At 54.0% G+C, this 13138-nt stretch overlaps 1 protein-coding gene across 1 annotated transcript; it reads right to left on the bottom strand.

The window, feature by feature from the left end:
* Nucleotides 1-277: 277 nt before the first annotated feature.
* Nucleotides 278-12539, bottom strand: pde6d (phosphodiesterase 6D, cGMP-specific, rod, delta). The gene is made up of 5 exons (XM_038274628.1): nucleotides 12309-12539; nucleotides 9426-9514; nucleotides 7780-7905; nucleotides 1474-1579; nucleotides 278-996 (listed from the first exon to the last, which is right to left on the bottom strand). Exons 1-5 carry the CDS (start codon nucleotides 12356-12358, stop codon nucleotides 915-917), a joined length of 453 nt encoding a protein of 150 aa, XP_038130556.1. The 5' UTR covers nucleotides 12359-12539; the 3' UTR covers nucleotides 278-914.
* Between the last annotated feature and the right edge of the window lie 599 nt (nucleotides 12540-13138).

Genomic DNA, 13138 nt, shown 5'->3' with positions numbered 1-13138 from the left:
TTCTGGCTCCGTCTGCTGCAGGCTAACGGAGATGAAAGTTAAGCTGCGCCGCGCCTCATCAGGAAGGCGAGGCGTTTCCGTTTGACCTTCTGCTGCAGCACATCGGTGAGCTCAGCAGCCAGGAGGTCCGTCAGTCGCTCCTCCACCTGGAGGACGGAGCTCCAGCAGGGGACGCATGGAGCTGCAGGCGGGGTTAAAGGTCACCTGGAGCAGCGGGACGCCGACAGGACCTCCTGAACCTTTCAGACCCACCATCAGTCAGGAAACACACAGCAGGTTATTCCAACATGGGAGCATTTTAATCCAGTCAGATTAAAACACACGGCTATTTTACACCAGTCCTTCAGAGGCTAAAGAAACAAACACGGGTCCGAAGGTCCAAACTAGCCGCAGCGACAGAACCGGGCTGCAGTCACCACATTAATGACACACAAAGCTAGATCCAAAAAGGTCGCCGCATCGTCTACGTCAGGAAGGAAGAAGTTAACCTTTGACCTGGAAGCCAAGGAGCAGAGATAACTAGTGGTCTGCTGGTGAACGTCCCGCCCACTACCGCCATCAGAACCGCTAACCCATCAGAAGCTCCAGAACCAAGCCCGGTTATCCGGCATCCAGCCCAGCTCCACCCAGTTCAGAACCAGTAGATCTGCTCTACTGGACCTGAAGCTAGAGTCTGATCTAGGTGGAACCAGGTCGGAGCCCAGGCTGGAGCCCAGGCTGGACTAGAACGGGGACGGCTATGTTCTCTGCGTTCCTGAGGAAACATGGACATCTATTCCTGAGCTGGGATCACAGACCAGCTGAGGTCTACATGGGAGAGAGCTGGTGGAGGCAGCTGGAGATCCGGGGCGGCCGTGGACCTGCAGCTAACCCTGGACGTTTGTTTGTTGGCAGGACGTCAGCAGGCTGGAGGGTCAGATGTAGAACAGCCGGACCCTGGAAGTGCTGACGTGAAGGTCGTTGTCGAAGAACTTGGTCTCTATGATGACGTTGCCCCTGAAAGAGAAGAGACGCCGCCGTTAGCTGAGCTTTTGCCGCCGTAACGCTTCACGCCTTTCACATCATCAGGTTTAGCTAAAGGATAGACACCCTCCCCCCTAGATGTCCTGAATCCAGATCCGCTCCTTCAGGCTGTGGAGTCGCCCCCCCCCATCATGGTTCTCCTACAGGGGAACAGATCTCAGAGGGAGGCCGGCTGGGTGTGACGTAGACCACCGTTCTACAGTCCTGCTCTCCAGTACGTCAGTCCTCCATCATGAATGCGATAAGCGTCCACCACCGGGTAACATCGGACCGATCCAGCATGGCGGCTCCTCAGAGGGTGTGGCTTCCTTTGGACGGATGGTCGCAGCGAGGACGACTACAGCAGCGTCTGCGGCGATCTGGATCAGCCATCTTTACCCACTAACCTGAACCCTTCAGGCATCATGGCGGCGTCTGAGCGCCGCAGGAGCAGAAAGCCAGAAGTCTTACGTTAAAACGTTGGCGGGCATCATCTGGGACTCTGGCGCCGCTTCTATCAGGGACTGCCACGTGTTGGTGGAGTTTGGGATGACGAAGCCGAACTCAAAGAACCATTCTGCAGGCAGAGAGAAGATCATTAACATCTACTGGAAACATCAACAGGTCCTGGATACCGTGCTGCCCCCAGGGGGCGCCGCTGCTAGCATCACTCCTAGCAGCACCGTGCTGCCCCCAGGGGGCGCCGCTGCTAGCATCACTCCTAGCAGCACCGTGCTGCCCCCAGGGGGCGCCGCTGCTAGCATCACTCCTAGCAGCACCGTGCTGCCCCCAGGGGGCGCCGCTGCTAGCATCACTCCTAGCAGCACCGTGCTGCCCCCAGGGGGCGCCGCTGCTAGCATCACTTCTAGCAGCACCGTGCTGCCCCCAGGGGGCGCTGCTGCTAGCATCACTCCTAGCAGCACCGTGCTGCCCCCAGGGGGCGCCGCTGCTAGCATCACTCCTAGCAGCAGGGCCCTGAGGACCCCCCACCCGGGAAGTTTCCTTCTTTAGCTGAACTTCAGCTCCTGGGAGCTTCTCCTCCAGATAAACTGTTTCCTTCTGCTGCAGGAGAAAACAACACAACACCAGCCGGGTGAGACCAACTCACCAGGTGAGTCTAACCGGGCGAGTCTAACCGAGTGAGACCAACTCCAGCTGAGCTCTGACCGGGTGAGTCTTACCGGGTGAGACCAACTCCAGCTGAGCACTGACCGGGAGAGTCTAACCGGGTGAGACCAACTCCAGCTGAGCTCTGACCGGGTGAGTCTAACCGGGTGAGACCAACTCCAGCTGAGCTCTGACCGGGTGAGTCTAACCGGGTGAGACCAACTCCAGCTGAGCTCTGACCGGGTGAGTCTAACCGGGTGAGACCAACTCCAGCTGAGCTCTGACCGGGTGAGTCTAACCGGGTGAGACCAACTCCAGCTGAGCTCTGACTGGGTGAGTCTAACCGGGTGAGACCAACTCCAGCTGAGCTCTGACCGGGTGAGTCTTACCGGGTGAGACCAACTCCAGCTGAGCTCTGACCGGGTGAGTCTAACCGGGTGAGACCAACTCCAGCTGAGCTCTGACCGGGTGAGTCTAACCGGGTGAGACCAACTCCAGCTGAGCTCTGACCGGGTGAGTCTTACCGGGTGAGACCAACTCCAGCTGAGCTCTGACCGGGTGAGTCTAACCGGGTGAGACCAACTCCAGCTGAGCTCTGACCGGGTGAGTCTAACCGGGTGAGACCAACTCCAGCTGAGCACTGACCGGGTGAGTCTAACCGGGTGAGACCAACTCCAGCTGAGCTCTGACCGGGTGAGTCTAACCGGGTGAGACCAACTCCAGCTGAGCTCTGACCGGGTGAGTCTAACCGGGTGAGACCAACTCCAGCTGAGCTCTGACCGGGTGAGTCTAACCGGGTGAGACCAACTCCAGCTGAGCACTGACCGGGTGAGTCTAACCGGGTGAGACCAACTCCAGCTGAGCTCTGACCGGGTGAGTCTAACCGGGTGAGACCAACTCCAGCTGAGCTCTGACCGGGAGAGTCTAACCGGGTGATACTAACTCCAGCTGAGCTCTGACCGGGTGAGTCTTACCGGGTGAGACCAACTCCAGCTGAGCTCTGACCGGGTGAGTCTAACCGGGTGAGACCAACTCCAGCTGAGCTCTGACCGGGTGAGTCTTACCGGGTGAGACCAACTCCAGCTGAGCTCTGACCGGGTGAGTCTAACCGGGTGAGACCAACTCCAGCTGAGCTCTGACCGGGTGAGTCTAACCGGGTGAGACCAACTCCAGCTGAGCTCTGACCGGGTGAGTCTAACCGGGTGAGACCAACTCCAGCTGAGCTCTGACCGGGTGAGTCTTACCGGGTGAGACCAACTCCAGCTGAGCTCTGACCGGGTGAGTCTAACCGGGTGAGACCAACTCCAGCTGAGCTCGAACAGGGTGAGTCTAACCGAGTGAGACCAACTCCAGCTGAGCTCTGACCGGGTGAGTCTAACCGGGTGAGACCAACTCCAGCTGAGCTCTGACCGGGTGAGTCTAACCGGGTGATACCAACTCCAGCTGAGCTCTAACAGGGTGAGTCTAACCGGGTGATACCAACTCCAGCTGAGCTCTAACAGGGTGAGTCTAACCGGGTGAGACCAACTCCAGCTGAGCTCTGACCGGGAGAGTCTAACCGGGTGAGACCAACTCCAGCTGAGCTCTGACCGGGTGAGTCTAACCGGGTGATACCAACTCCAGCTGAGCTCTAACAGGGTGAGTCTAACCGGGTGAGACCAACTCCAGCTGAGCTCTGACCGGGTGAGTCTAACCGGGTGAGACCAACTCCAGCTGAGCTCTGACCGGGTGAGTCTAACCGGGTGAGACCAACTCCAGCTGAGCTCTGACCGGGTGAGTCTAACCGGGTGAGACCAACTCCAGCTGAGCTCTGACCGGGTGAGTCTTACCGGGTGAGACCAACTCCAGCTGAGCTCTGACCGGGTGAGTCTAACCGGGTGAGACCAACTCCAGCTGAGCTCTGACCGGGTGAGTCTAACCGGGTGAGACCAACTCCAGCTGAGCACTGACCGGGTGAGTCTAACCGGGTGAGACCAACTCCAGCTGAGCTCTGACCGGGTGAGTCTAACCGGGTGAGACCAACTCCAGCTGAGCTCTGACCGGGTGAGTCTAACCGGGTGAGACCAACTCCAGCTGAGTTCTAACAGGGTGAGTCTAACCGGGTGATACCAACTCCAGCTGAGCTCGAACAGGGTGAGTCTAACCGAGTGAGACCAACTCCAGCTGAGCTCTGACCGGGTGAGTCTAACCGGGTGAGACCAACTCCAGCTGAGCTCTGACCGGGTGAGTCTAACCGGGTGATACCAACTCCAGCTGAGCTCTAACAGGGTGAGTCTAACCGGGTGATACCAACTCCAGCTGAGCTCTAACAGGGTGAGTCTAACCGGGTGAGACCAACTCCAGCTGAGCTCTGACCGGGAGAGTCTAACCGGGTGAGACCAACTCCAGCTGAGCTCTGACCGGGTGAGTCTAACCGGGTGATACCAACTCCAGCTGAGCTCTAACAGGGTGAGTCTAACCGGGTGATACCAACTCCAGCTGAGCTCTAACAGGGTGAGTCTAACCGGGTGATACCAACACCAGCTGAGCTCTAACAGGGTGAGTCTAACCGGGTGATACCAACTCCAGCTGAGCTCTAACAGGGTGAGTCTAACCGGGTGATACCAACTCCAGCTGAGCTCTAACAGGGTGAGTCTAACCGGGTGATACCAACACCAGCTGAGCTCTAACAGGGTGAGTCTAACCGGGTGAGACCAACTCCAGCTGAGCTCTAACAGGGTGAGTCTAACCGGGTGATACCAACTCCAGCTGAGCTCTGACCGGGTGAGTCTAACCGGGTGAGACCAACTCCAGCTGAGCTCTAACAGGGTGAGTCTAACCGGGTGAGACCAACTCCAGCTGAGCACTGACCGGGTGAGTCTAACCGGGTGAGACCAACTCCAGCTGAGCTCTGACCGGGTGAGTCTAACCGGGTGAGACCAACTCCAGCTGAGCTCTGACCGGGTGAGTCTAACCGGGTGAGACCAACTCCAGCTGAGTTCTAACAGGGTGAGTCTAACCGGGTGATACCAACTCCAGCTGAGCTCGAACAGGGTGAGTCTAACCGAGTGAGACCAACTCCAGCTGAGCTCTGACCGGGTGAGTCTAACCGGGTGAGACCAACTCCAGCTGAGCTCTGACCGGGTGAGTCTAACCGGGTGATACCAACTCCAGCTGAGCTCTAACAGGGTGAGTCTAACCGGGTGATACCAACTCCAGCTGAGCTCTAACAGGGTGAGTCTAACCGGGTGAGACCAACTCCAGCTGAGCTCTGACCGGGAGAGTCTAACCGGGTGAGACCAACTCCAGCTGAGCTCTGACCGGGTGAGTCTAACCGGGTGATACCAACTCCAGCTGAGCTCTAACAGGGTGAGTCTAACCGGGTGATACCAACTCCAGCTGAGCTCTAACAGGGTGAGTCTAACCGGGTGATACCAACTCCAGCTGAGCTCTAACAGGGTGAGTCTAACCGGGTGATACCAACACCAGCTGAGCTCTAACAGGGTGAGTCTAACCGGGTGATACCAACTCCAGCTGAGCTCTAACAGGGTGAGTCTAACCGGGTGATACCAACTCCAGCTGAGCTCTAACAGGGTGAGTCTAACCGGGTGATACCAACACCAGCTGAGCTCTAACAGGGTGAGTCTAACCGGGTGAGACCAACTCCAGCTGAGCTCTAACAGGGTGAGTCTAACCGGGTGATACCAACTCCAGCTGAGCTCGAACAGGGTGAGTCTAACCGAGTGAGACCAACTCCAGCTGAGCTCTGACCGGGTGAGTCTAACCGGGTGAGACCAACTCCAGCTGAGCTCTAACAGGGTGAGTCTAACCGGGTGATACCAACTCCAGCTGAGCTCTAACAGGGTGAGTCTAACCGGGTGAGACCAACTCCAGCTGAGCTCTGACCGGGTGAGTCTAACCAGGTGAGATCAACTCCAGCTGAGCTCGAACAGGGTGAGTCTAACCGAGTGAGACCAACTCCAGCTGAGCTCTGACCGGGTGAGTCTAACCGGGTGAGACCAACTCCAGCTGAGCTCTAACAGGGTGAGTCTAACCGGGTGATACCAACTCCAGCTGAGCTCTAACAGGGTGAGTCTAACCGGGTGAGACCAACTCCAGCTGAGCTCTGACCGGGTGAGTCTAACCAGGTGAGATCAACTCAAGCTGAGCTCTAACAGGGTGAGTCTAACCGGGTGAGATCAACTCAAGCTGAGCTCGAACAGGGTGAGTCTAACCGAGTGAGACCAACTCCAGCTGAGCTCTAACAGGGTGAGTCTAACCGGGTGATACCAACTCCAGCTGAGCTCTAACAGGGTGAGTCTAACCGGGTGATACCAACTCCAGCTGAGCTCTGACCGGGTGAGTCTAACCGGGTGAGACCAACTCCAGCTGAGCTCTGACCGGGTGAGTCTAACCGGGTGAGACCAACTCCAGCTGAGCTCTGACCGGGTGAGTCTAACCGGGTGAGACCAACTCCAGCTGAGCTCTGACCGGGTGAGTCTAACCGGGTGAGACCAACTCCAGCTGAGCTCTGACCGGGTGAGTCTAACCGGGTGAGACCAACTCCAGCTGAGCTCTAACAGGGTGAGTCTAACCGGGTGATACCAACTCCAGCTGAGCTCTAACAGGGTGAGTCTAACCGGGTGATACCAACTCCAGCTGAGCTCTAACAGGGTGAGTCTAACCGGGTGAGACCAACTCCAGCTGAGCTCTGACCGGGTGAGTCTAACCAGGTGAGATCAACTCAAGCTGAGCTCTAACAGGGTGAGTCTAACCGGGTGATACCAACTCCAGCTGAGCTCTAACAGGGTGAGTCTAACCGGGTGATACCAACTCCAGCTGAGCTCGAACAGGGTGAGTCTAACCGGGTGAGACCAACTCCAGCTGAGCTCTGACCGGGTGAGTCTAACCGGGTGAGACCAACTCCAGCTGAGCTCTAACAGGGTGAGTCTAACCGGGTGATACCAACTCCAGCTGAGCTCTAACCGGGTGAGTCTAACCGGGTGAGACCAACTCCAGCTGAGCTCTGACCGGGTGAGTCTTAGGGCTGTGAAGAGGAGCAGAATATCGGAGTGTGGCTGATCTGATGGAAGGAGGAGCTTCATTCCACAGTTAAAGCCTAGAAAGGTGGAAGTTTTCGCCGTCTGCGTACGGCTCTGATGCTCCTCGGTGGTTAACGCCCCCCCTATAGCTGCCTGCTGAATGGATCCACTGATTGATCTACAGGAGGAAAGGCTGAAGGTAACAGGACCTGTTTATTAAGGCACTGGGCCCAATCTGCACCAGTCTGAACCAGCCAACTGGGATCAATACGGACCCAGAACCAACCGGACTGAACTGACTGATGGTCATTTCAGACCTTTGTTCTGCTTTTTCACTTATTTTCTAATTAAAATGTGATTTCTGAACATAACAGGTTTAGATGAACCAGTGGAAATTAATTAAACCAGAGAAGAAGGAGGAGAGATAATCCCAGATTACCAACATTTGTTCTCTCTAAACATCATTTATTAAATGTTATTTTGGAGCAGTTTGGTTGAATGATGAATTAGAACATAAATAGTTCAGTTCTGGTTAATCCTCCTGAACCTGAAGGTCAGACGGAGCTCAGGGAACCAAAGGAATCAGGTTTCCATCACATGGACTAAGAATCCCAACCAGAGGTAGATGTATGGATCCAGATCCGCTCACCTTCTAGACACTGTCCTTTGAAGAACACCTTCTGCTCCAGACGGAACTTCTCCAGCTGCTCAGCAGACGAGAAGTTCAGCTCCCTGGAAACGGCTTTGCACTTCAGGATCTTCTTTGGTACACGGGCTGAGGAGAGGAGACAGAGCAGCGTCACCAGCAGCAGGCGGCAAAACCAGCCGGACCACGAGGTCCACCTAGACAGAACCAGTCAGAACCAGCCCGGTCCTTGAACGGGCAGCCTGACAGAACCAGTCTGGTCTGGGAAGCAGGGGTTTGATTAACCATCCTTCAAGAAGCTCCGGTACCAGATGGGTACATCAGGTTCTGGCCCAGCGTGTTCAGAAGGTCCAAGATGAAGGTCCAGTTAACTGGTTGTCCCTGCAGGACATCTGTCCATCTGAGCAGGAACAACCTGGATCTGAACAGACCGAGAAGCCTCTGAGGAACCGCTTCCTGGAGGCGCTCGTCATTTCATCAACCAGGACCATCAGGAAAATAAAAAAGGGCGACAGTGGCGTTGGATGTAGGCGTTTGCCCTGAAATCGAAGGGTTGACGGTTCAAGCCCCGACTCAGTGTCGTCGTGTCCTTGGGCAAGACCCTTCACCTGCTGACCGGGCTACAGTGTAGCTCACCACCATCAGTGTGTGTGCGTGAATGGGTGAATGAATGTAGTGTAAAGCGCTTTGGTCCGGTCTCCTGACTTGAATAAAGGCGCCATATCAGTACAGGACATTTACCATTTATTTCATCAACCCCACTTTTTCCCGCGATGATGACGAGACGATAACGAACAAAAATAGTTTCCAGAAAATAAAAATATGATGAAAATACAAAATTATTTTCATCAACGAGACAAAGACAGACGAAAAGTACGATCCATTGATGGACGGACATTAAGAAACATAATTATTTATGATCAATTTGTAATTGTTAATAAAAGTGTTTCTTTAGCTTCATAGAAGATCATGCATTGTTCCCATGTTTGTCCTACATGGCGTCTGTCCCTCAGCGCCCCCCAGCTCTCAGTCAGAGGCAGCATAGCTCAACTTCGCAGTCAGCAGATACCAGTGTGCTGTTTGTTAAACAACGCCTGGATGTATGGAGCCATTTCATTTACAACTCAAAGGAAAACAGCAGAGGAAGAACGCCACCAAAGAGTCTGCGGCTTCAACATGGTGGGGAAGAACACAGCGAATCTGTAGTAGCAGGAACGGGTGTGTTAGTGCGTGCGCATGCATGTGGCTCTGTGGCTGTGTGTGTAACCCTGACACAGTGACATCACAGCCAGATCAGAGGCTGGGGAAGGAAGGGAAGCCCCCCCACCCCTGACTCCAAAGAGCAGAAAGTCCTGGAGAACTCAGTGGCAAAGATTGGGCGTTCTGACCTGCCTGCAGGGACCATGGAGGATGAAGACTTTATGGATATGATGAAACAAGCTGACAGAAGGTTGAATGAGTGTGAAGTTCTATTCTGCACAGTGCTGACTATAATGACTAAGACTAAAATAGATTTTCGTCATCTAGACTAAGACTAAATTAAAGAAAGCTGAGAAATGAACGCAGCCTGGAAGCCATCATCAGATGGAGGTTAGCGCCTCAGTGGTGCCCAGCTGCTCAGAAGCAGAGGAAACCAGCAGAGGACCTACCTTCATGCTCCACGCCTGGCACCGACAGGTCCTCGGTTCCCTGCCACAGCACCTTCCCAGTCTCTGCATCGCGCAGATTCATCCAGTTTCTGTCAGGAAAACTTAAAGAAAACAAGCCAACTTCTGAGAAGATAACTAGAAGATAACCCAGATTCAGCTTCTGCTCGTCTGGAAAACCACCTCAGTGCAGGGAAAACTGATCCGACGTCATCAGATAGCAAATCATTCTGAGTCTAAACTCAACCGTTAGCTGAAGGAAGAGCGACCAACCAAGAAGCTCCAGAGAGGGGGGTTCTGTTTCGGGGGGGTGGGGCGGATTTAACTCCTTTGCTATTTATTAATTGTTGATCTGCAGATCAACAATTGCAGGTAGAGTCTGCCTCCCTCCTGGATCAGCTTCTCTGATTGGCTGATGCTCCTGCTTCCAGCGGCAGAAGGTCATTTAATGAACTCCAGCGCTGGACGCTCAAACGCGCCGCTGTCCTCCATAGACTGCAAAGCAGACGCCCCCAACGCCTCTGGTGGGAACGCAGCTTTAGAGCAGTTTAGTTTCTGGCTAGCAAACCAGAATCAGAACTACTTCAATAATCCCAGAGGGAAATTACTTAAACCAGCGCTTATATTTTATGTCTTTAACCTTTAAAACATCCCAGAAATGGATCAATGGCTAAAACCCAAATCTATCATCTTATCAACTGAGGAGCAGCTTCTAAAAAGCAATGATGGCGGCCCAGTGATGTCAGGACTGACCAGGAAGCGCCGATCCTCCAGCAGCTGGAAGGTTTCAGCTTCATCTCAGTGAACTGAGCTGGGAAATCTGGAAAATATACGTCGCTTTATCAGACCAAACCTCCAGACTAAAACCATCTGGATTATTTACACCCAAACAAACAGACTAACAGTAAAACATGAGACTTTGTTAAACTGGTTTAGATTCGGAGTCTAAATGTTTTATTCCTGTATCGAATCGTCTCTGTACTAAAATTCATTGCAGGAATAACTTTAAACTGCTCAAAGGTCACATTCTATTTGGAGAAGATCTGTAGAAATAATCTGTGATGAAAGATTTTCCCTGAACTGATCGACTGCAGGGCCTCCATCCATCACAGACCATCAGCAAGCGAAACGCACCAATCACAGCTCGGCATGCTGCTCCTGAACCACCAGCAGCTCCCTGGCCTCCAGTGACACAGCAGCAGAGCGAGCCTGATGGGACCTGTGGTTGATTCTGACTGGGAGCCGCCCCAGCAGGTCCACTGGGAGGAGCTTCAGATCCGTTCAGTTAAAAACAGGATCTCCTGTAGAGGTCTGTCTGCAGCAGGTCTGGATCAGCCTCTGACTAACAGTCTGATGAAGAGGAGGCTCACTGCTGTCCATCATCTTCTTCCTTCAGAGTGGTCTGAGCCAGACCTCATCAGGACTCCACCATCCCCACTGAGAGGCACGGTGGTGGCAGCATCATGCTGTTTTCAGCAGAAAGGGAAGGATGCTGCTAGAGCATAAAGCCCCAGAGGACGGGTTCCGGACCTGATGGACTGGTTATCCAGCCTCACCAGTACCCTCGGATCTCCATCTGTAATTTAATCTAATCTCTGAGTCTAAAGTCAGATTCCTTTCATGGGCTGGACCACAGGTTTGGTCAATCCGGACCACAGGTTTGGTCAATCCGGACCACAGGTTTGGTTAATCCGGACCACAGGTTTGGTTAATCCGGACCACAGGTTTGGTCAATCCGGACCACAGGTTTGGTCGATCCGGACCACAGGTTTGGTCGATCCGGACCACAGGTTTGGTCGATCCGGACCACAGGTTTGGTCGATCCGGACCACAGGTTTGGTCGATCCGGACCACAGGTTTGGTCGATCCGGACCACAGGTTTGGTCGATCCGGACCACAGGTTTGGTCGATCCGGACCACAGGTTTGGTCGATCCGGACCACAGGTTTGGTTAATCCGGACCACAGGTTTGGTCAATCCGGACCACAGGTTTGGTCAATCCGGACCACAGGTTTGGTTAATCCGGACCACAGGTTTGGTTGATCCGGACCACAGGTTTGGTCGATCCGGACCACAGGTTTGGTCGATCCGGACCACAGGTTTGGTCGATCCGGACCACAGGTTTGGTCGATCCGGACCACAGGTTTGGTCGATCCGGACCACAGGTTTGGTCGATCCGGACCACAGGTTTGGTCGATCCGGACCACAGGTTTGGTCGATCCGGACCACAGGTTTGGTTAATCCGGACCACAGGTTTGGTCAATCCGGACCACAGGTTTGGTCAATCCGGACCACAGGTTTGGTTAATCCGGACCACAGGTTTGGTTGATCCGGACCACAGGTTTGGTTGATCCGGACCACAGGTTTGGTTAATCCGGACCACAGGAGGAACCAGGGAAGTTAATCACATCCACCACTGGGCTGCTCCATCAGAACCACTCCCTCCCAGACCAGTCCAGAGGGAGGAGGGAGACCATGTGGGTCCACATGGACCGACCAGAACCACCAGAGAATATGAGCAGCTCCCAGTAATCCCAGTAACCCTCCACTCCCTGCCGGTCCAGTGATGCCTGGGTGACCCGTCCAGCTGCTCCATCAGCTGAACGGATGGAGGCCCATGCTGATACCCGCCCCCCCATTTCCGGATTAGAACTGGGATTGGGCCCTAATCTGTGGCTGCAGGCGTAGCGCTGATGGTCAGACTGGCTGAACCGTCCGGAAGCAGAAACAACCAGCCAACAAAGCGGAGCAGGAGCCCGACCTCCGGCCTGCATGGGGGCCCCCCGGCTGGCAGGCCCTCCATGGGGCCCCCCGGCAGGCCCTCCATGGGGTCCTTAGCGCAGCTAGCTGCTAGCACACAGCTTACATCACAGCAGAGGAAGGATACAGTCTGAAGCCCTTCAGTATTTCCTTGGCTCTGTCTTCTCCAGAAGACATTTCAGGAGTTTCTCTGAGCCGATCAGCGATTCTCCAGATTTAGCTGAACTTCCGGCCGGTTAACTGAACCCTGACCCCGAAGAACGGCTCCTAACGGCCCGAAGAGAGAAGCGAGCAGTTGGGCTACAAGATAAATCCGATTCCACTAATATAAGCAGCTAAATACGCTCCGGGAAACAGACAGCAGCTCGACCAATCAGCGCGCGGCAGCAGCGCCAACCAGCCAATCAGAAGGTGGGCGGAACAGAGTGGATTCTGATTGGTCGGCAGGGGCGTCACCATGCTGCATTAGATGAAAACGGGAAATCCGTGAGGCGCCTTGGATTTTCCCACCTGGATTCATTTTTAGGACCTAAAACGTCTCATTTTAATATAAATACCGCGATAAAAAAAACATAAAAATGTAAAATTAAAATAAAGCGGCCTTAACCCATAACGTCTAAGAAATCAAAGCCTGTTGAGTGGTTGCCATGGTAAAGGCCATGATGTCACAGGAAGTTCTCCTGCAGTCTTTGAAGTGGTCAATATAAAACCCGTGGCTGCAGCCGAGGACCTCATTAATGGGACATTTATCCTTTAACTGTACTAAAATAACTAACATTTTGCTCCCAGTTGGTCTGCAGACCTTTGAACCATCAGAGGAGCTGCGCTGCTAACATGGTGGATAGAACAAATAATTCTGCAAACTAGACTCTTCTGCAGCAGAGAAGCTTCAGGCTCCATCAGAGAGCAGCTTCCTCCTCAGTCCATGACAGGAGGTCACCTGAAGGTGGAACTGAG

This window comes from Cyprinodon tularosa, unplaced genomic scaffold (genome assembly GCF_016077235.1).
Source record: "Cyprinodon tularosa strain WSP-4 unplaced genomic scaffold, ASM1607723v1 ctg922, whole genome shotgun sequence".
Lineage (NCBI taxonomy): Eukaryota > Metazoa > Chordata > Actinopteri > Cyprinodontiformes > Cyprinodontidae > Cyprinodon > Cyprinodon tularosa.
Note: the sequence above shows the minus strand (reverse complement) of the source record. Positions and strands in the feature narration are given on the sequence as shown.